This window comes from Solenopsis invicta, chromosome 6, assembly GCF_016802725.1.
Source record: "Solenopsis invicta isolate M01_SB chromosome 6, UNIL_Sinv_3.0, whole genome shotgun sequence".
NCBI lineage: Eukaryota > Metazoa > Arthropoda > Insecta > Hymenoptera > Formicidae > Solenopsis > Solenopsis invicta.
In genome coordinates this window covers 18,138,579-18,160,946 of record NC_052669.1, presented here as the reverse complement: position 1 = coordinate 18,160,946, position 22,368 = coordinate 18,138,579, and the positions used below count along the sequence as shown (strand labels likewise).

The following is a 22,368-nucleotide window of genomic DNA, read 5'->3' as shown; positions in this document are numbered from 1 at the left end:
AATTTGACAGTGTACTTATGCCTTCCGTCTGAAACCGAATGTGGAGAGCAATGCTCACATACAGCGCACAAGCCCAAGCTCTCAGCTGGTGCAGCCGGTGGAGGACATTCACGGCCTGCGGCTAATCGCTTTTCATCCAATCTCGCGCACGGATGTCTCGGTGCACGTCACATCCGCCCAACCGGAACATTATCGCACGATCAAAGTGAAGCTATGTCGTGAGGACTCTCCCGACTCGCCGGTGCACATTTCTAAGTTGGATGTGCAGCAGACCACCAATAAAAATTCCGGCAATTACAATGCCGGTTTCCTGGTACATTTCCCACCATTGCAAGCCGACGGCAGAAAGTACTTTGTGCAATTGGAGTCCTCATTGTCCCAGGCTGTGCACAAATATCGCACTGTCCCTGTCTATTTCGAGGCGAATTCGTCGTTCAAGTACGTCAAGCTAGCATTCAACGCGGAGCGGAAAGTCGATCAGGGTGAGATGAATCAAACGTCGGTGATCGCGTTACCGTTCATCATGCTAGTCGCGCTGGCGTTTCTGAATCGCGAGAAACTGTGGGTCTGGTTGAACGCGCTACTGGAGAGACGCTCCAAGCCCGTGCCGAGCTCCAGAGCACCGGTCCAGGCCATTCCCATCGATCCTAGAGCGGACGATATCATAGTCGAACAAATAATGAACATTAATAAGAGAAAGACAAAGCCGCGAAAGACATAGGCCGCGTTGTTATCACGTTAACATCTTTGTCATTTACACAATGAGTCATTTATTCATTTATAATGATCTCGAGAAATTATCGAATGATGTAATTCATTGTTTTATACGCCTGATTATCTATAGTTTGTTCACAATATTTATCACGACAGTCGTATATCACGGAAACGAAAAAAAGGACTGTCTCGATACACTTGATATGTATTTAGATTTATTAATATTTATATATACGGATAATAATACTATTAACGGGAAAATTATAGGTGTTTGATCAGAGGTGTATATAACGTACGTGAATTGTTTTGTATGTATATCGTGAGAAACTTTATCAATGTAATAATTAACAATGTAAGGCATGCAGATACGTAAAGTGATACACTAATACGTGTACTGCACCAACTGCAGCCAATAAATCGTGATATAACCGTTAAGTTATATGAAGTAAGATGTACATACAAAAACTGCTGTTGTTGTATTCATGGAATATTGTTATTATAAATGTTTTTACTTGTAAATAATGTATTCAACATTTATTTTTTTGGATTTTACTTTATTTTAAATTAGCATTGAAATGAAAAACAGAGGATTATTATTAGGATGATTATTAGGAATTTTACTTTGTCAAATTTATATATAATCTTTGGGATCTTAACAGATGTTTAATATCTAGATAACGAAGAACGCCTGGAAAGAAATTCAATAAGATATATAATTTGCTGCTTTAGGATCGGGTATATTAATTGTTACTTACCACAGGATTTGCGTTGTACATGCATTGATGAAATTTCATGCCTTTCTCACAACTGTCGCTACCCTCTGAAAAAGTCACAAGACAATATAATACGTAAAACATTCATTTTTTAATCAATGTAGCGAAGATTATTATTTAGAATGCAGTTTTATTAATGATAAAACAGGTTGGTATCGATAATTGCATTTTTATTTTTTTAATATTGTTACACTTGACAGTGTAATTTATCTCAACAAACTGATACTTGCCTATATCGCGACACTCATCCATCATGTCTATTCCAATTTGTTTATATGCTTGCGGAAGCAGTTTGGCCAATACTTTGTAGTTTATAGTGCCATCCTTTTTCATCTAATCAAAAGAAGTTAAAGCTTCAGCGATTCGATTTAATCGTTATTACATCTATGTTTTGTAAAAAACTTCTTTTAGGTGATTTTACCACTCCGCCTTTTTCCATCACGCATTTGAAATAACATGCCAATTTTCTGTCATCCGGAAATTGACCCATTTCTGCTCCTTCTAACTTATCTGCACCATTAAAATCGTCAACATTAGATGATTTAATAATAGTAAATAAGGATATAGGAAAATAATTTTTGGCAAATTATTTTTGACCAAATCAAACGATTAGATGTACTTCGATTATTTTTCTAATGGATAACTTTGATTAAATAAGATCGAAAGGGTCCTTTCGCCGTTAATTTAATGTGATAATTTGAGAACATACCAATCGTCACGCCAGTCTCTGCTAAACATTTTTTTCGAAAAGTAGCACCCAGTTTTCTTAGATCATCATGAACAGTAGTCCAATCTATTTCCTATATAAAATTATTAAATTGTCAATCATGAAGATTTTGTAGATTTAAACTTATACATTTACGTACTTACATCTGTTTTGGCACTAAAACTCACAACGACGAGCTGCGTGAGAACCACAGAGACACAGACGAGAATTAGGCTTTTTCTTGCCATTACTCGTATTTCATATGCGTAATCGTTATAATTTTAGCCGAAAAATGTTTACTCGTTCATTTAGGATTACTAAGTGCACGGTCGCGCTGAATCAGCCAGAATTTATGCAAGTTCTGAAGAAGAGGTGGGAGATAATAATTAGCTAGTAAAGACAAAATCTGTTCTTAGCAAATTACATAAATATCTTTGCTTTAGAAGTGGTACAACTTAACAAAACAAATTTCCGAGAAAACAAAGAAAATATTTTTCAATGTGACAAAATGACTAATCAAATAATATTGGCAAAAAAATATTTTTTTGAGAGTAATATTCTTTCGTCAATATTATTTGATTAATCAATAATTTTTCAATAAAATAAAACATAGATTTCCTCTTTTTCTGGAAAACTTGATTTTTTGAGTTGTAGCACTTTTGAAGCAAAGATGCGTTATATTGCATCACAATTAAGAAATTAATTAAGTATCAGATTCAAAACGCCAATTTTATGAACTATATAATTACGCATGTTTCTAAAAATACTTTTTTAAAGTATTTCGAAATGATTTTTGTTTATTTATCTAAGTTTCTGTATGTAATATAATTAGTATCTTGCACACAAAAACTATTTAAAGAAAATTTGAACTAGACATATTTTAGAGAAATGAAAATTACTTGAAATTAGGAAAAGATTTGCAATATTTAACTTTGTGTATCATGCGGTTAGAAGCAAGGAGCATGACGGAGCATAAACAAAGATTTAATAACTTAGAAATCATATGATGTATACTATCTGTTTCCTAGGTAATTAATAATGACACAATAATCTCTTCCTCTTTCTTGCAAACTTAGTATTTCGAAAATTATCCTATGTCCAAATTAAACACTACAATATCGCGTACCGCCCGACAATTTAAATCTTTTACTCTAATTATAAAGTGTTTGCGTTATATAACTTTTGTATTATGAGATCATACGTAACCCATCTTGCACAATTAAATCATCTTATTGCTAAAGATTTACAACAAAAGCTATATTGTAGCCCATTTCTATCAATATATTGATTAACTTTGATTACCTTATTCTTTACCTTTTTCTAGTTCTAAGAATTAGAAAAAAATAAAGAGTAAATTAAACCGAGATTAAAGTTAATCGTTGATAGAAATGGACATAAATCATTCGTGGAATTTGTCGCTTTTTTTTGTTTAAAATTAAAATCTAAATCTAATCGTGATTTTTGCATTGCTCTTCATATTTATCGGAAAGCTCGCGTTGCGTCATATCGCAATGCTTTTCCACTTGCTGCACGAGCCGCAGCGCTATTTCTGCAGCGATCATCACAAAGTACTCGTTTGTGAATGAACATTTCAAGCGTGTTATAGTTACAGATATCTCCTTCCATCGCGTTTGACCATCAAGCGTGACCTCAACCAGCAATTGGAACATTGTACCGCCGCAATCTATGATATCAAACTCGGTTTTATCAAACGAAAGCGCCATCAATTTATCAGGCAATCAATCTGATATAGAGACAGTTTATACAATAAATCGTAAATCTACTTCGAAGAAAAAGCTCCGGCATCATAATTTGAATAAAAGAGCCTTGAATCATTTGCGTTTCTCTGAAAAATGAGATAGAGGTCTCATTACTGACAGTATCTCAAATATTAGAAATTCGATCTTAAATGCTTTTTTGAATTATATATATATATATATATATATATATATATATATATATATATATATATATAATTATTAATTGTATTCAAGTTTATTTGAATTCTTAAGAAATCTACTCATTATTATAACATTTTATTAAAACATAAAATCTCACTCTTTTAATTAAAAAAACAATTTAAAATCGAATTTCCAATATTTGTACGCGTTGCAGCAAAGGTACAGGAAGCAGGACAATTGAAGATACGATCGATTAGATCGCTGAATCCTTTATTTCATCGCCAAATTCGTATACGGTTTACGACAATACGGCATACATGATAAAGTGGAGAGTGGTTTAAACGTAAGAGCAACATAACGCATTCGGCGAATTTGTATCTTGAGCATTTTGTCTTTGGTCTTTTTACTGTTGTCCTTCCGTAGCTCGTTAGAATAGATAGTAAGTCTGAAATAAAACATTGCAATCGTAACGTGAGACGAGGCTAATACATTGCTATTAAACGATATGGATCACTTACCCTCGGAGATAGCTGCGCGTAACACTTGTTAAACGCGTACGCGTACTCGCAGTTATCACCCTTTGCTGCAAACAGAGAGACAGTTGATTTATTAGTTGCTCCACGTGACGTGACACGAAGGATCGTGTGTAATCGAAAATAAAATGAAACAATTAGAATAAAATATTGCGGAATGAAAAAAATAAATAAACATAAATTAGATTCAAAGTTTTTCATAAGAGGCTTGTTGATTCGTGTGAATATAATAATCACAGATACAAAGTTATTTTTAAAAAGAAACCTTTCGATTTTTTTTTAATTGCCGACTTAATTGTGATCGAAATGTGCCATTTAATACGTGGATCAATCAATTGGACCAACAATTTCACTGTTATTATTTTTCAAGCCTCTTACTTTCGAAGCGAATAATTAATTTTTTTTTTTAAAGAAATACTTCCATTTTGTGAGTTTCGAGCACACGCAATCGATCGACGGGACGAACGAAAAAGAAAAGGACAGTAGATACCCAAATAGTTACCGAGCCCCTTGCACTCGCCGATTGCTTTCTCAACCTCGGCTCTGTAAGCGGGTATTCTCTGGAAGAACGTCAGCATCCCGTTCAGACTTAGCTCTCTCTTGTCGTCGACCAGACCAAATTGCTCCCAGAGGCAATACATATAGCACTGCAAGAATTCAAATCGTATCAGCCTTTGATGCACCGTGAGTCTTACGTATCTTTGTATTTCGTCAACCGCGCGTGGTGACGATCCTTTTTCGCTGGACATAATTGGCAATTCTCGTGCCTCGTGCCTCGTGCATCGGTACTCACCTTCAATTGACGTGTTTCCGGCCACTGTCCGTTTCTTACTGCTTCTATGTCAGCTAAAAAAAAGAGACGTATTCTATATGTAACTAATATATCCATTAATATATTTTACAAATAATTTTCATCCAAATAGGTTTCTTGAAACTCGAATTGGATATACTTCGAACGCATAAATGAGGTAAAATTATGAGGTAGATTGATCTCTTATATTTGGATTGGGAAATTGTTCTATCGACTTAATTAGAAGACAGTCGGTTTCGCGATCATCAACTCTATTCTTAATGCGACCAGATAATTTTTAATCCAAAATGAAATAACATTGTCGTCTTTTAAACATACTACAACATAAAAATATTCTCGTGTTAAGAAAAGTGATTTTAATTTTTAGCTTTTGCTTAACGATTGTGTTTATAAGGAAGATATTTTTGATAACCTTAAGATGTATCTACCATTTACCTCATGCAAGAATAATATTTATTTAAATTAAATTTCTGTGTACACACAGAAAAATATATACTTGAGTTAAACATTATAAAATGAAATTTATTAAGCATTTTCAAATATTTCATTAGTTCATATATCTACAAATCTGTTACAAGTTTATTATACATCAATTCAAGTTCACCAAAAACTAATTTAAAATATATTCCGAATCCTAATAGTTTATTAAAGTGCAATCAAGAATATTAGATTAAAACAAAAATTCAATTTGCTTATTATTATTCTAATTTTTTTAATATATGAGTTTTTCTAAAATTTGTGATGAATATATTTTAAAATTATTAAGACAATATTCTTTCTTAAAGAAAACCATTATTTACTAGAAGAAAAAAATAAATTGAGCAATCGCTTATTTTGATGGTAAAATTGATATTTTTGTGTATGTAGATTTATCATCACAATTTGATAACATTTATAAAAAAAAAACACGAATTTGCTAAAAAAATGTTTATTTTTTGCTAAAATTGTGACATTTAACATGTTTCGTGGACGAACGAGACAATCATCTCAAAAAGGGACCTGATCATATTGTGTATACTGCAACTTTATGCGTCGTCGCGATAATTAAAATTGCGATCGATAATTTTATTCATATCGAAGGGGTGAACGAACTCGTCCGTCGAATAATATACCTGTGGCGACTCCCGTTTGCGTTTGGCAGGCGTTTACGACACTCGCTGCGGTCGCGATCATCTGCTCGGAAACGAAGCTGGGTCTCTTCGTCTGCAAAATAGATCAGTGTCATTGAGACTAATAGATAGTAGTTGAAATAGATAGCGAGAGAGATGATTGCTCTCGCGGAAGCTGTATTGGCGGACCATGATATATTTATAATAATAATAATAACTTTATTGAACATAATAGATGACATATATAAAGACATAATATAAAAATGTTAGCGATTATTCCAAAGCACGCAGTAGATGAGGCTGCAGCCTCACAAAAATCTATAGAAATTTAACAGAGAGATATTGTAACGCAATTATTTCCCCTCATTGATACTCCTTCCGATTAGTTTCGTAATTATTTCAATATCATTTATTCATTTCCACATGACTGTCGTGACGTTTTGCTATGAAGAGGCAGAAAAGATATTATCACTACTTGATTTAAAACATCTGCACTTTACACGGAGAATTTTAATTTCTTTTACATTTTTTAACGCTGATTAAAAATCAAGCAAATCGCGATTGTGAGAGGGAGATTTACAGAAAATATTTAGAAAATTCTCAAAAAAAAAACACTGCACGCGTTATTGAACGCGGGTTCATCCCCGTTCACCCGAAATCGACAGTTATCAAGAGAAAAATAGTATCCCCAACCTCCATTTTTATTTCATACTTCTATCAAGTTTTGTTGAAGCTTCGAAAAATACAATCGGATTCTCTTTGATTTTGGAGAAATTATAAAAATAAAAAATGCAATAAATTTTTCTATTGATCCTCCTCATGTATAATTTTTATTTGATTTTCGAGGGAGTATAATTTTTCGCCCGAGCCCTTCCTCCCCCGGGTTCGCTTACATCTTACAGCTTCGCCACCGCCCCGTTTTGGCACGTACCCCGCAGTACACGATCCACGCCTGAAGGAGGAAACCCAAGGCGACCGTGAGGAGCCTCATCCTGGTGTCTCGAGCTTCCTGTCTCTTATCACTTTCGCGAAACCTCGGCGACAATCCCGTTTCCGGTGCGCGTGCGAAGACGGTGCGAAAGCGTACGGAGTGCGCGCCGTGCGCGAAGCGAGGGTGCGACTGAACGTCGGAGACGGGTGAGAGAGTGGCGCGCGCGGGTAGCCGAACGGGGGTCGGTACGAGAGATGAGGTATTGGTTCCAGAGGCCGAGGGAGAGACAGAGGTGGTAGCTGCGAGCCCTGCCGCGCTGTAAGCTGATTCGAGACCAGGTCGCGAGCTGTTATTCCCTCTCTCGTTCTCTCTTGCTCTCTCCTTTGTTCTTGTTCGCCGCTGCAAAATAGTGTTCGATACGACACTTGTCATCAGAATTTAATTAAAAGTTTATTAATTTTATGCAACGCTACGCGTGTAGGGGAGAATTGTCGGGTTACATACGACTCAAGATGATTTTTATTATATTTCTTATTTGATACTAATTTATATAAATGTTAGAAATTGTAGCTCGACGTTTTAGGTACTTATTATTGCAATGATTAACTTTCATCGGCAACAAATTAATAATTTATTTATTACAAATCTTTGTGCAGACAATCACAGTCGGCTAATTATATCTATGAGTTTAGTAAATAAGTATTATTTCGCCTTTGAAAATCGAATATATAAATTATAATAGTTAAAAATATAAGGAATCATTAATTAATATACTTATTTTACTAATAATTTTTTATCGAAAAAAGATCAAATATTTAATAATTAATAAATAATATTTAATAAATAAAATAACAAAGATGTAAAAATAAATTGATTTAATTTTTGCATTTAATATATTAAGGGTATTTCTTGTATTGGTAAACTTTTGGATTTTTATAAATACTAAATTTCTGCACAATACGGTCGAAATGGCCGCATAATACCGGCACTCTTTATCATACACGAGAAGATAAATTATCGTCTCCTCGGTACAGAAGAGCTTTCGATTCTAGGCCAGGTCAGATACATAGACAGACAGATTTGATTGGCGGATGTTACCAGTTTATACGATCCGACCCTATGTAATATCTCGTCTATCCTATGCGATGTCGACACAAATACGATTCCTCTGTCCTACTCTGTCTCATGACTTATCAGATGTCATCTCTTCGCGCACGCAGTTTTATGTACTAAATTATTCTTGTTGAGATTCATCATTATTTTTTTGCCCTCGTTACGAAACATCTGAAATAATTACACACCTTTAACTACGAATGTTATGTATAAATTATTAAAAAAATGTGAATAGATGGAAAAGACTAGGAAAATTTTCTCGAAACATTTTTAACAATCCTCTTAATCAATTCATTTAATGTTCTGATTAATACTGATTAATACGGAAGTTGAGATTTGAAAAATCATTTCAATTAAAAGAATTATATAATTTGTGAGTTATAATATGATTTATGTTTAACAAATGCTGCATAATGAACCATCTCTGATGGTATCTTTAATTCTTTAGAACCTTGGATGAAAGTTAATCTGCCTTGGAAGAAATGAAATAATTGTAAAATGATTTTGATAAAACTTTGCTTAAAGTTAACTGGCAATTAAGGCCTAAGTAAAGTGGTTGAGTAATAATTTTAAAATAAGTTTTAAGACTTAAGTCTTTGTTTTTAATAACACATAGTGTAACTGTCTTAATTGTGTCTTAAGTCTTAAAAGTTACAAACAGAATCTCTTTTTAGTTTAAGACTTGAGGCAGAAAGCAGTTATTATTGTTATTAAAGACAAAGACTTAAAACTTATTTATTATAAGTCCATCATTCTACTTAGGCCCTAATTTGTCAGATGTAAAGATGTGCGAATATAATATACCAAAAGGTCATCAAAGTAGGGAACATAATAATTTGACGTTGAAATTATTTTGACGTCAAATTGACATCAATTTGACGTCGAAATCATTTCGATATATTGATTCGATGTAGGTCATTTCTTGTTGAGTTATAGTACCGAAAGGATGTTAATATCATTTATTAAATGTTTTATACACGTTAATATTGACATCCAAATGGCATCGAAATTTGAACATTTTAATATCGATGTCGACGTCAAATTTGTCAATTCTCGATGTCGACGTCAATTCTTTCGACCGTCAAAATGACGTCAGTTTGACGTCGATGCGACCTATCATTCCTTCTCGGGTACTACATTTCCCGGTAAAAACATAAGCCATAAATCTGTCATTTCTTGAGCCACTGCCCGTACAGCACAAAAATATTGCAGTAACATTGCAGAAATATTTCATCGCAAGAATGTAATATTGCAGAAATGTTGCGAAATATTACTGCAATATTTCAGCAATATTGCAGCAACATTGTTGTAACGTTGGAATGTTAATTGCTGCAAACTTATGTATTGTATGAATTAAATATCAGACATACAAAAAATTAAAAATAAATATTAAACGAAACGCACAATAGATACAAATAAGGCATAAAATATATATTCACTGTGCATTTTATATTTAAGAGGGGAAGGCCATGTAATCGGCGGAAAAAAGCTGATTTTCATAAATTTCTTTGCGACACAAGACTTTTAATGAACTGTCCATAATTTTTCTCACATATTTCTTATAATTCTATATTTACGAGTTATAAGAAATATGTGAGAAAAGTTATGGACAGTTCATTGGAAGTTTTATGTTGCAAAAAAATTTATAAAAATCAACTTTTTTCTATTTTTTCTTGATCTTTCCTCGTTAATCTGTATTTCTAATTTTTTTGTTTCTAATATTTAATAATCATTTCTATACCTCCATTGTACGCAAGACCTTACTCGTGGATTATATACAAGTTGACATAATATTCTTAATACACAAAGTAATTAAAATTGTTCTAAAAAAAAACGCATCGATCTATTATGGGAAGTTTTAGTATTACTGATATATTAAGACTAATATGCCAATTTGTATGTATAATAATATAACGTATTTCATTTAAGAATTCTTAAAAGTTAAAAATTATAGAAGTAATTCTTATTAAATGACCATGCATTTATAATACAATAAAATAGGTCATTATATTTTTCATAATATTTTTTAAATAATGCTGCAATATTGCTGAAGTAACATTGCAAAAAAAATATCTTTGCAATGTTTCTGCGACATTGCATTGCAACGTGCAACATTGCAACATTGCAGTAATGTTGCTGCAAGCTTTTGTGCTGTACGGGTGTTGTATTTCGCAAATCAGCGGAGGTTTGATCCTCAGGATTCCCGTCGTTCGAATCAGCAAGACGATTGTTCGGTCATGAGTTGATTGTTCCCGTTGGCTAAAAACAATGATTCCCGATCATATGGTAGCCATTTCCGTACGTAGTTTGAATCGGTGAAACATTAATAGTCGTTCTTACAACTAATTGAAAGAAGATCAAAGTCAATCTACATTGGTAGAAATGAATGTATTTCGGTATTCCAGGCGAGAAAGGTCTCGGCTCCGCGACGCGGCTGTTCCCACTGAATTGTACTTTTCCCGCGTACAGTCCACGGAACAAGTATTGACTGATCCAGGCCGGGACAAGTATTGACGTTTGAGTCCGTGCCGCCGTGGATCCTCGCCGCCACGTGGGGATCCACGTGACTGAGGAACCCCGACGAGAGACGCGTCGAGGGCCACGGGTCATTCGCGAGTCTGATTATGTTCTGGCGGGCCAAACGTCGGGCAGTTTCCCAGGAATTTCGGGGACGACGCACCTGTCGCTCGCGTCGATCACCGCGGACTGTACCGACGGTGGCGCGGTACAGTCCGCGGGATTGCGATCAACAACGCGCTTCAACAATCTCCTGGTGACGATCTCCGACGATTCGCGGAGTGAAACTCGGCAAGTGGGATTTACGGGCCGCTCCTCTCGCGCGCATCCCGACGCCCCGCGACGCCGTCGCGACGCCGCGGCGGCCGACCGCGTCGGGTCAGCGTCGCGTTCAGCGGCGCGCGCTTGGTCGCGGGACAAAAGAATCTCGACGGACTGTACTCGGCGGCAGTTGTATTGACCGCGGACGCGTGTCCCTCCCGCTGGATCCCTCGCCCTCGTTTCTTCGACGCGGCGCGGAACGGAGCGAAGCGGTGAGTCGCGCGTTTCGGCGAGGAAGAGGATCCCGTCGGCGACGTAGGCGAGCGAACCGAGCGGTGCTGATCGCCGATGCGACGCGCCCGCGTCCGGGTGAGGCAAAACGGCAGCTCCCGCCGAGGACGCCGAGACGCTCTCCGACGATGTCGGCGACTCGGGAACGACGACGCTCACCGTTGAGTTAATCCTAGATTCCGCGTGGTTCGGATCCTTTCAAGATGCTCGCGAGTGGCCGCGAAGCTGAATTTTGAGTGAGAAGGAAAGAAAGAGAAAGAGAAAGAAATTCGAAGGTGACGAGCGGTGGTCGCCTCTCGTCACGTGATTCTTTCGCGTACGTCACACGTCGCGTGCGATTTAAATCCCCGTCGTCTCCGAAAACCAGGAAGGATGGGCAAGACGAGAGGCGTCCACGAGACGACTCCAGAGCTGAGGAATCGGATGGTGGGAATGTACGAAGCCGGTCTAGGCCTACGGGAAATCGCCGCCGCAGTCAATTGCTCAGTAAATAAATTTCGATCATTGTCTTATGTTACATTTTTTATTGACAATTGAAATAATTGCTAGTTAAGCGTGACTCGATTTTCCTGTAATTAAATTAAATTTGTAATTTTCTGAAATTAATTTTCTAAATTTCAATTTTTTACATTTAAAATTCTAGTTTTTTGAATTTTATGTACTTTGCTGAGTACATAAAATTCAAAAGTATTTATGTACTTTCTGCCATCTTGCCCAGTAAGAATGCATTTGCTAAACTGTGTCTTGACCGCTTTCAGCAACGTACGGTGAAGAGATGGCTGAACAGATTTGATAAGGAGGGTACAGTCGAAACTCGGGAGCGTTGCGGGCGCAAAAGAGCCACTACTGTGGAGCAGGATGAGGCGATTGTTCGTCTGGCTAGTCAGACGCCTATAACAGCGGCGAAGGCGGTGCTTCCTGCACTGGGTCTTACCTGCTCAGTGGATACTGTGAGAGAGAGGTTGCACAAGGCTGGAATTCATAACTGGAGCCCTTCGCGCAAATACATGCAAAGGATTCCATTGGGGTTAATATTTTTAAGTACATTTAAATTTCGGTTGGGCCTTCAAAGCATTTGTAACGTTAAGTGGGTCTCAATCTTTGATTTTTTCAGATTATCTTATAATTATAAAATGTATAGTGCATATATAGAAATACTTGAGCTGACATAGTTATATGTATGTTCTATAAAATAGCATAAGATTTAGAATCACGAAAATTGTGAAAATTTGCTGCAATGTTACATTATAATCACCCTTTTTCAAAAGTAATGGTAGTATATTTATATAATGAAATACTTTTTGGTATAATGTCTCTGTAGTTTTAATGATTAAATTTTATATATTGGAGCATCACATATTTGTTATGTAGATAATATGTAGCACTTGCACATTTATATTACGTAAAAGGAAATATAGATATAAGTAATAATATAAATTTATTTCAATTCGAAATTATTTAAGTGCAATCTCGTAAATGAAAGCATCTGAGAATAGTTCAATTTTATTTCTAGTACTTTATCTCTAATTATGTGATTTATTTTTCAGTGATGCGGATGGCGCGGCGATTCAACAGGCGGTATGGCGTCCGACTGGTACCCAGTTGGGCAAGAAGAAAACTTCCAAGGATTCAAGTAAATCCGAGAAGAGTAATGTCATGGTTAAAAAGAAGAATCCATCGAAGAAGGCAAGATCTCGAGAGGTGTACACTAACGACGGCGCACCGTCGGAAAGTTTGAAGCAGAATCAGAACTCTGATCAGCAACAGCAGCAGCAGCAGCAACAGCAAGAATTTGTGTTTTCTCAGCAAAATCTTCCTCCACTATCTTCCGGTCCTCAAGTAACTGAAATCCAACCCTCTACGCAGCCTATATCCACGACTCAGACGGAGTTTGGTAACGCATTGAGCCTGGTGCATCAACCGCAGCCTATCTATCAGCATCCGGGATTGAACATGGTGCAAAATTGGCCGTTAGATTTAGTGCAAGGCAGTCATCATTATCCACAGGTTTGTTTTTTTTCTGTTTCTAAAGCATAAATGTAACATTCATATACAATGCATGAATTACATTTGTGTTTCTCACAGGGGCAACCAAATCCTCTGCCTCACGAGCACCCACCACCGCAATCGCAACTGCAAGAGTTGCACACACAGCAGGAACAGCAACAGCATCACACGCAACAGGCCCAGCAGCATGTGCAGGCACAAGTACAGACACGACTACAGGATCAGTCACATCAGCAGAATACTCAATCTCATCATCATAATCTCGACCAGCAGCGACTGTCGGTGGAACATCAGATTCAGCATCAGCGTCTACAGTCCGGTATACCTAGTCCCGAGCAGACGTGTATAATCATAGGATCGGATAGTTCGAATACCTGTAGTTCTAACGAGAATAGCCAGTCGTCCTGCGAACACCAGAATACGGAGCCGTTGCGGAAAGGCAGCGAGAAATCGGAACGACAAAGGAAAAAGAAGAAAGGTGGCAAAGCGAAAGGAACGTTAGAAACTAGCGTGGAGATCAGAAATCGCATGATCGGAATGTCCGAGGCCGGATTGTCCACTCTCTCCATCGCTTTGGCGATCGATAGATCGGTATGTCGAAAATATTGTGTTCTTGTTCGCTAAGTGTTTTAATTAAATTAGACTGTATATTGTAGATCTGTGAATCATATGTAAATAGTTATGAAAGTTTTATTATGAACTCGAGAGAAAGTTAACGCAAAAGATTTACATGGACATGATTTTGAATTAATCAGGAACGTACTGTTAAAAGATGGTTAGAAAGATGGCATAAGGAAGGCAATGTGCAAACGAAGGAACGAAAGGGTCGACGTCGAATCACTACCAAGGAACAAGACGAACAGATCGTCGCGATGGCTACTCAGCATCCTCTCACTGCTGCTAAATACGTAGCACCTGCACTAGGTCTTAAGTGCAGTGTAGATACAATTAGAGAGAGGCTGCATAAAGCTGGGATACATAGCTGGAAGTTGGGCAAAAAACAAGGGTTAGATAAATTATTTTTATATATTTCCTTTTTTAAATGTTCTTTAGAAACTCCAAAATTTTTCTCTAAAAAAGATAAGCTACGAATTTCTTGATCTATTACTAATTAAAATGTTCTTTAACTGTAAAATACCTTTTGTAACATAAAAAACGTATAATTAACGCGATATATATAAATAAAATTTTTTTTTTAGGGAAGGCAATGCAGTTCACACAGTTCATTTATGGCAACCGAGTGGCAATCGCCCTAACAAACCAAAAATGCCTGGCGAAAAGAAGAAGAAAAGTAACGATAAAAAGCGTAATCAGACAGCAAACAACAATCAAAAACGTATCGCACGGAAGAAGAAGAGCAACGAACCGCCACCGCCAAAAACGACTCCGCCTCCGGCAAATATAATACCGGAACAGTCTGCATTATCGTTTCATAATCCTGGAAACAGTAAGTATTGAGTAATATCTCTTAATATATGTGTACATTTATTTGGGAAAAAACACTGATCTTAAAACCACTTTCCAGTGGCAAGTTATGTTTCAGGCCCTACTATAATGCAGCCGGTGCATAATATTACCGCGCCACCTCCAGCACTGCCGCAGCCGCAGCCACCTTTACCACCACCGGCACCGCAACCGATGCAACCGATGGGCCCAATAATGCAACAGCGACCGGATTGCAGATTGGCACCGATAATCCCGCCCGTGTCGGGCCCGGGCAATTCTGGCGTTACTTATCCATCATGTATGGTCGGCGGCAGTAGTCACGCGAGTCACATGGAGCAAACAGATCCACTAAATTACGAACCATATATTTGGAGTTTTTAAATACATTGGAACGACTAGCTGAACCGCATAGTAAAACTGAAAATGAAAAAATTTTAAAGTCACTTCGATTAATTCAATCATAATTAAATTAATCGTCGAAAGTTAACCGGGGTTGGTCGAAGTGGCCCTAATTGCATTTGGACAAATTTGGCTATTCGTCAGAACTCCTCAAAATTTATATTTACATGAAAAGGGCTCCACAACGTTTGAGAATTCGAACAGAGTTCGTGTCAATACGATTAAGATAAGTATTTTAATATTGTGTACGATTTAAATTATATACATAAATTGCAATATTAGAAGGTACTTCTGTATATGTGCATTTGTAAAAGAAGAAAGCTCTTACTGATTTTTATTGTTATATGTAAGAAAAGTTATTGACTTTATCATTATTAACTTTAATGAGAGACTTTTATAGTAACATATAGCGTTTAGACCAATTTAAATCAACTACTGAAGAGACTACAGTATGTACATATAGAATCGTATAAAGTAGAGCAAAGACGTATATCACGTTTATTTTGCTATATGTCGTCTCTTCAAATAATGTGCAGTCATAATTAGAAGTCATATATTAAAAATTGATTTTTATACAATGCGATCAAACATTATTAAATTAAGATTAATTAGCATTTATGTTGTAAATATTTTTAACAGCTGACAAAAAAGATCTAAATAACAAATGAATTTCAACACAAATATCTGATAATTCGGTATATAAACTACTTTAATAGTTATATAGAATAGAGAATCCAAGCTTCTTAATGAATCCAGTGATAGATCTATTTTCGATATAACTCCTATTCCTTTTTTGTGAAAATTTTATATATATATTCATAGATGATTTTAGATAGCATATATTCTATACATTTAATTAACATACATGAATCTGCTTTAAAAACTACAGTACAAATTGGTATGTTCCAATTAGAAAAGTGCAAATGAGTTTCAGAAACAGGCTGCCAAAATACATCCAGAGTATAAACTGCCTTTTCTATATAATATTTATATACAAACATAAGTTATAATAATTATTTTATCATAAAAGTTTGAAAAAAATCAATGTTTTTAAATGCAGCATTCGATTAAAGATTTGGTATTACACAAAATTTTGTTCCAAAAATTGTTTTAAACAAAGCAGTATTCATATAGTTCGTCCGCATACAATTGCCGGTGGTACAAATGCAAAGTAGTGCACTAGTTACATGAAAAGTGTGAGATATTATAGATAAATTTTCGTCTGATGTTCAAAATTTTCATTCATGCATTAATATTAAATAGTAGAGAGTATTACGTACTCATATCGTTACAAGTGAGAATGTGTCCCATTGTATTTTACAATACGTAACATTATATCAACTATATAATGTTACGTATTGTATATATCACATTAATAGAAATATTTTCAACTACATCCATCTCGTTTTGTATTTGTTTTATAAAGGAAAATAAAAATAATTACTCATTCTCCATTGTTGTAGGCTGGGCTCTTCTTTGAGAATAACAATGTATCTTTTTATACATAAAAGAGACACTAGTCGATTGCATTGATTACATGTGGTTTTATTTTGAATTACAACTACAGTTTTACTTCTTATCATGTGATTTCCCAGATTTGCCCAACGTTATTTATAACCGCGTCCGGATTATTTTTATGAAACATGAAGTATCCCTGAATCTGCGCCGGACTAACATCTTTCTTAAAAGACACAACGCTTTTCGCGAATTCTGTTGCAAGCGTACCAGAATCTTTGTTCGGTTCCTTGTAAAATCTCAGAAACATTTGCTCAACTTGACTCGCACTGCACCATCCTAAGAGAATTGAAACATTTATTATAATATTTATTATTTTTGAGTTATTTATTTTCTTCAATAACATTTCTAGTTTCTCATTTTTCCATACGTACCAATGTATTCCTTGACGTCAACTCTGCCCGGTCTAACGAGCGCGGGATCTAATCTGTCCAAATAATTGGTTGTCATAAATAATATTCTGCCTTCTGTAGACGCAACGCCATCCAAACAGTTTAATAAACCGCTGAACGTTACTCTGTTTAGACCATCATACGCTGCTTTAACTGAAGGCAAAGTTACAATGATTGATGAGTAATTTATTCATTGCTCTGATAGCTTATTTATGCTTTAGAAATTGTATATTTACCTTCCTTAGAATCCTTCCTACTAGTGAAAGCAGCGTCGATATCCTCGAGCAGAATGATGGTCTGCTGCGGTGCTACCGCTAACAGGTGATTCAGTCTGTCGTCCGTCAGACCTCTCTCGGATAAATTCAAAACGCAGATACCATATTCCAATTCTCCAGCTAACGCAGTAATGTATGAGGACTTGCCGCATCCTGGTGGCCCGTGTAGCAAGTAGCCTCTACGATACGGTATTCCTAGAAAGATAATATTGATTCTTAGAGAAATATACATGTACAGCATAGGTTTCTCAATCCACTGGCAAACGACATCAAGCACTTGTAATCAAGACAGCGATCATGAACTCTTTTCTTAGGACGGAATTGTAAAAAAAAAGTTTCTATTATTAACTTCAATGGTAAAAATTTTCGCTTTTCTGTTCTAAGAAAATTTTAAAAATTTATTTTTTTTACGAAAAATTTCTTTTACACATTAATCATTACCTAGAACAGAAAGTAAAAATCTTTGATTTACGACTCAATACCTCTTTCGTTGTACCATGATGGGTTATTGATGAATTCCTTACAATCCTTTATTATCCTCTCGGAAATACCGGTATCAAGGACTACTGATTTCAGCGGTCTCCTCTTCCTGGCGTGCCCGAACTGCCGCCACTCGCTTCCCATCGCAACGTACATTATAGTCTTGCCCTCGTGTTCCTTTAGAGCCATTTCTCTGGCTATACGAATCAAGAGTATTGCCGCTGATTTCTCAATATTATATAATGCGATTCTATAAATATTTGTACAAACCTTCTTCGAGAATATTGAAGTATATGCTTTTGTTTTTGCCGAACGCCGTCAACACTACAGTTTCCCATGGTACGCCAGCATGTAGATCTAAAGTCTGTTGCTCCCTAGTTCTTTCTACTTTTATCCAGTTTCCCTTATATCTGTAGAAATTAAGAAAAATGTCTGAGAAGATTAAAATTTTATTAAAAATAATGAAAATTATATTCCACGTTGTATTTTCAATATTATATTTTATTACTTTAATGCTAAAGTCAGATATATTTACAATCATATAACTTAATTACATTTTTTCTGTATTATTATCTAATTTATAATTTTTATTGCATGTATTATCTACATGAAAAAGATTTGTTGATATAACATAAACAATACGTAAATAAACTAAATATAATTTTAAAATTTATAGTAAAACATTAAACGTTTAAAAAATCTGGCAGTATCCTGACCTGAAAAAATGAGTTCCTATACTGGGAATAAAGTTGTATTTGGTTTTTACATGACCAGTCTCCCTCTGCTCGAAACTAGTCTCTACAGAGAGATGTTGTGTTTTTCCTGCACCCTTAAGTGTGATCCATTGCAGCAGCCACTGATAACTCTTATCACGGCATGGCACTTCTAAAGTGATCATATAATGTCGTCTAATAAAGAAATAACATGTTATTTTAAAAAATCTTAAAAATCTTAGGAAATTTCATGCTTAACATATATGAAAAATTATGAGAAAAGAATTTTTGGCATATGAAGTGTTCCAATTCACATAAAAAAATTTGTAAGTTATAAAATTATAAAAATTCTGAGAAAAATAATCACCAGGAAAAGCTTGTACAAAATAGATATGAGATTAAGCATTGTACCTGAATAATACAGCTCCAACCTGAACGCCTTTCCTTAACAAGGCAGCTCCAGCTCCAAGGCCAAATAGACCAAAACCAGCGCCGAAGTAAGGATTATCAGATAGAGTTTGCACGTATTCAATAAGCGTCATAATGCAAATTGACGTTGCACAATTTGCATACAAACAGTAACATACAAACTTAACATATATTACAGATGAAGTAATAGTAATTAAGTATCTTTCTCCATTGAGAATTTATTCACTGTCATCATTGAGTCCTATAATTATAGAGAATTATGTAAATTAGTATAAAGTAATTTTTAAGTTTGACTTAAAAGTGAGCAGAGATTATGAATGTCCCCAGCATGCATCAGTGAGGCAAAAATACTGTCAATACATATCATTTGTCAGTAAACTTACTTGTGTAAAATAATCTTATTATATATACTTTTTTTTACATAAACAACAAAATAGCACTATTTCGTTCCCCTTTTTTTAACACTTTTATAAGCCAAATAACAGATTTCACTGTTAAACAAGGCGCACAATTGATATGTCGGAATGGCTTTGGTCGTTTGTTCTTAAGTCCGATGTCGTCTGGACTATTGGCATTATCTGTTTTTTAAAGGAATTTTAAAAATATATGCTCGAAACAGATTTTTTGTTTTTAATTTGTGTCACACTTGGGATACACATTGTCATAGTATATGTTTTGTGTCATCAACCTGCCCAATGGCTTTGAGGTTATTTGATGCAAAGCAGTGATGTAACTGATGTAAGGTGCCTGTATATGTATATAGTCGCTCGGCGGCCGTATTCTTGAAAAATAACGTATACAAAAATACTAGGAAACTTTATAATATATGTGACGTATACTATAGTATTTTCATATACGTTATTTTTCAAAAATACGGAACAGACCGCGAACGGAGGTTAGGTTTCTACATGCACACAGCACGTGTCGCGCACTTTGCAACCGGATGATAGTCTGATCCAGTCTGATCATCAATGAGTAAAAAGACACAGGAGGGAGCATTTGGCGTAACGATTGGGGACGGAAGTAGCTATGGGAGCTTTCCAGCTACGACAGAAGTCGACACTGTGTAACAGTGTCCATTAGTGTGAGTGAGACAACTAAAATTTTCTCTCTTACACTAATGGACACTGTGTTACACAGTGTCGACTTGTGTCGTAGCTGGAAAACACTCAAAGTAAACGTTTAAAGGGCCTCGCACATGAAATGCATAACATAACATAAAAACACATAAGACCGATGGACCAATGAGCATCCAGCATAAAGTCGCCATATTGATTTACATAACATTCTCATTGGTCCAGAGACCTTATGCTATGTTTATGCTCTGTTATGCATTTCATGTGCGAGGCCCTTTAGTCGATATCATAAGTCAAAAGCTATAAGAATTGATCAATCACATCGAATATTCTCTTCACATTTGACTGTGATCAATTTTTATGGTTTATGATTTATGATACCGACTAAAAGCTTATTGTAGAAAGCCTATAAAGGTTGGTTTATGCAGGTCATAACCGCTAACTTATGCTGGAATCTGTAAGAAATTGACCAATCATAGTCGATTATTCTTCTGTAAATCGATTAAAAGTCGCTAAAAGAAATTAGCGTTGGTATTAATAAATACATTAAAAGAATAAGATAACGAATGCGAGTAGTGCTACAAGTGTTATCTAATAATTGCTAATCAATACGAGCACATGAGTGTATGTATAAGTTATTAAAGTACAAATTAATTTTTTATATGCATTACTATAGTAATACTAATTATAATTAGAAAGTAAGAGAAGCTTATAATGTAAATAGAAAAACTACGTTATTATTAAAATCGAGAACAAATAATAAATATTTTGTTATACATACAAATTAATGAGAGAGACAATAATTTTCCACCTTTCGTAATTATCCGGACACTGAAATTAGTCTTCCCGTGTATGAACTTCTACTCAAATACTAATACTCACGCTGTAAGACACAATTATCTTACAACAATCCTTAACGCGTATATAATTATGTAAATAGTATGTATAATGATAAATATAAAAGAAATATAAAATATTTTATTTAAGGCGTACTGCTTTTATTTTCACCAATATACAGAAATAACGTAAATTATATTTTATTTTTGAATTTTTAATATTTTTATTTTGTCAATATTAAAATCAGATATATTAACAATTTGATAATTTATTTATCTTTTTTAATTTTTTAGTATTATGTTATCCAATAATTTACATTGTTTGTATTGTCTACATAAAAAAAATTTTGTTTGAACAATACGTAAATAATAAGTACAGATGTAATCTTGAAATGTACGGCATAATTTTGTATAAAATTAAAAGAATAAAGAAAGATCGATTTTTGCAAAATCGATTCTTTGGCATTCGATTTTTGGACGGATCAATACTTTTAGTTACGATTCAGTTTGATTAAAAAAATCGATTCTTTTGACAAGATCGAACATCCCTAATATCGAGTATTACAATAGACTAAGCTAGTGCTATCTAGTACCGGAATTCTGAAAGGGACAACAAACTACAGGAGAGCGATAACGTTTTTTTAAAAAATTAGGCAAGATTTGAATCTGGATTTCTCTATATTTTGTAGACATTTTTGTTTATTAAAAACAGAGCCATTTCAATAATCAAATGCGATTTACATAAAAATTAATTACTATTTTTTTGTTAAAATCTGGTTAACCGATTGCTGTACAACAATATGATATATTAAATAATTAATAACACTACAAAAAATACTTATTTGTTTAATTTCGTACTTTCTCTTTATGGCTGTGCTAACATTAATTTTAAGTTAACATAATTATTGTTTTCAACGAATCAATTATCGCAAAAGTTGGAAATTAATTAATTAAAAAAAACATTTTTTTTTCTTTTAAGTCACATTTGATTCTATTGAAATGATTGTGCCAGGTGTGACAACTTTTATATTAGTTGCTTGCTTATTGAAACAAACTGTTTTATATAAATAAGAAATTTTAGTTTTACTCATCACAATTATTTCTATTTTTTTACAGAGATCTCTTAAGTGAATACTAAAG

The 22,368-nt window shown here is 34.9% G+C and overlaps 5 protein-coding genes across 10 annotated transcripts in view; 2 read left to right on the top strand and 3 right to left on the bottom strand.

Annotated features, from left to right (window-relative positions):
* LOC105203997 overlaps positions 1 to 721 on the top strand; it is a 68,692-nt gene extending 67,971 nt beyond the window's left edge. Inside the window, exon 25 of the mRNA XM_039450840.1 lies at positions 11 to 721. Within this exon, the coding sequence (XP_039306774.1) occupies positions 11 to 721 (711 nt within the window). The remainder of the gene's footprint in view (positions 1 to 10) is intronic.
* Positions 722 to 1,247: 526 nt separating this feature from the next.
* Positions 1,248 to 2,546, bottom strand: LOC105203995 (pheromone-binding protein-related protein 6). The gene is made up of 6 exons (XM_011172969.3): positions 2,358 to 2,546; positions 2,197 to 2,287; positions 1,909 to 1,997; positions 1,718 to 1,820; positions 1,470 to 1,534; positions 1,248 to 1,402 (listed from the first exon to the last, which is right to left on the bottom strand). The coding sequence occupies exons 1-6, from the start codon at positions 2,439 to 2,441 to the stop codon at positions 1,385 to 1,387; spliced, it is 450 nt and encodes a 149-aa protein (XP_011171271.1). The 5' UTR covers positions 2,442 to 2,546; the 3' UTR covers positions 1,248 to 1,384.
* Positions 2,547 to 4,347: 1,801 nt separating this feature from the next.
* Positions 4,348 to 7,731, bottom strand: LOC105203994 (general odorant-binding protein 69a-like). 3 transcript variants are annotated; one of them, XM_026134775.2, is made up of 6 exons: positions 7,479 to 7,731; positions 6,551 to 6,641; positions 5,421 to 5,473; positions 5,118 to 5,274; positions 4,613 to 4,677; positions 4,348 to 4,539 (listed from the first exon to the last, which is right to left on the bottom strand). In XM_026134775.2, exons 1-6 carry the CDS (start codon positions 7,536 to 7,538, stop codon positions 4,522 to 4,524), a joined length of 444 nt encoding a protein of 147 aa, XP_025990560.1. In that variant the 5' UTR covers positions 7,539 to 7,731; the 3' UTR covers positions 4,348 to 4,521.
* A 3,875-nt stretch (positions 7,732 to 11,606) lies between these two features.
* On the top strand, positions 11,607 to 17,042 carry LOC105203993 (mediator of RNA polymerase II transcription subunit 15). Its single transcript, XM_011172965.3, has 7 exons — positions 11,607 to 12,146; positions 12,419 to 12,687; positions 13,208 to 13,667; positions 13,746 to 14,258; positions 14,423 to 14,673; positions 14,867 to 15,114; positions 15,193 to 17,042. The coding sequence occupies exons 1-7, from the start codon at positions 12,033 to 12,035 to the stop codon at positions 15,492 to 15,494; spliced, it is 2,157 nt and encodes a 718-aa protein (XP_011171267.2). The 5' UTR covers positions 11,607 to 12,032; the 3' UTR covers positions 15,495 to 17,042.
* On the bottom strand, positions 17,037 to 20,468 carry LOC105203992 (mitochondrial chaperone BCS1). 4 transcript variants are annotated; one of them, XM_011172964.3, is made up of 9 exons: positions 20,249 to 20,468; positions 19,700 to 19,894; positions 19,299 to 19,557; positions 18,891 to 19,082; positions 18,445 to 18,584; positions 18,177 to 18,371; positions 17,656 to 17,889; positions 17,402 to 17,572; positions 17,037 to 17,306 (listed from the first exon to the last, which is right to left on the bottom strand). In XM_011172964.3, exons 3-9 carry the CDS (start codon positions 19,427 to 19,429, stop codon positions 17,092 to 17,094), a joined length of 1,278 nt encoding a protein of 425 aa, XP_011171266.1. In that variant the 5' UTR covers positions 19,430 to 19,557; positions 19,700 to 19,894; positions 20,249 to 20,468; the 3' UTR covers positions 17,037 to 17,091. The 4 variants fall into 4 exon arrangements, with proteins under 4 accessions (XP_011171266.1, XP_011171263.1, XP_011171265.1 ...); XM_011172961.3 differs by having other exon boundaries at positions 20,005 to 20,426; XM_011172963.3 differs by having other exon boundaries at positions 20,201 to 20,426.
* Positions 20,469 to 22,368: the final 1,900 nt, after the last annotated feature.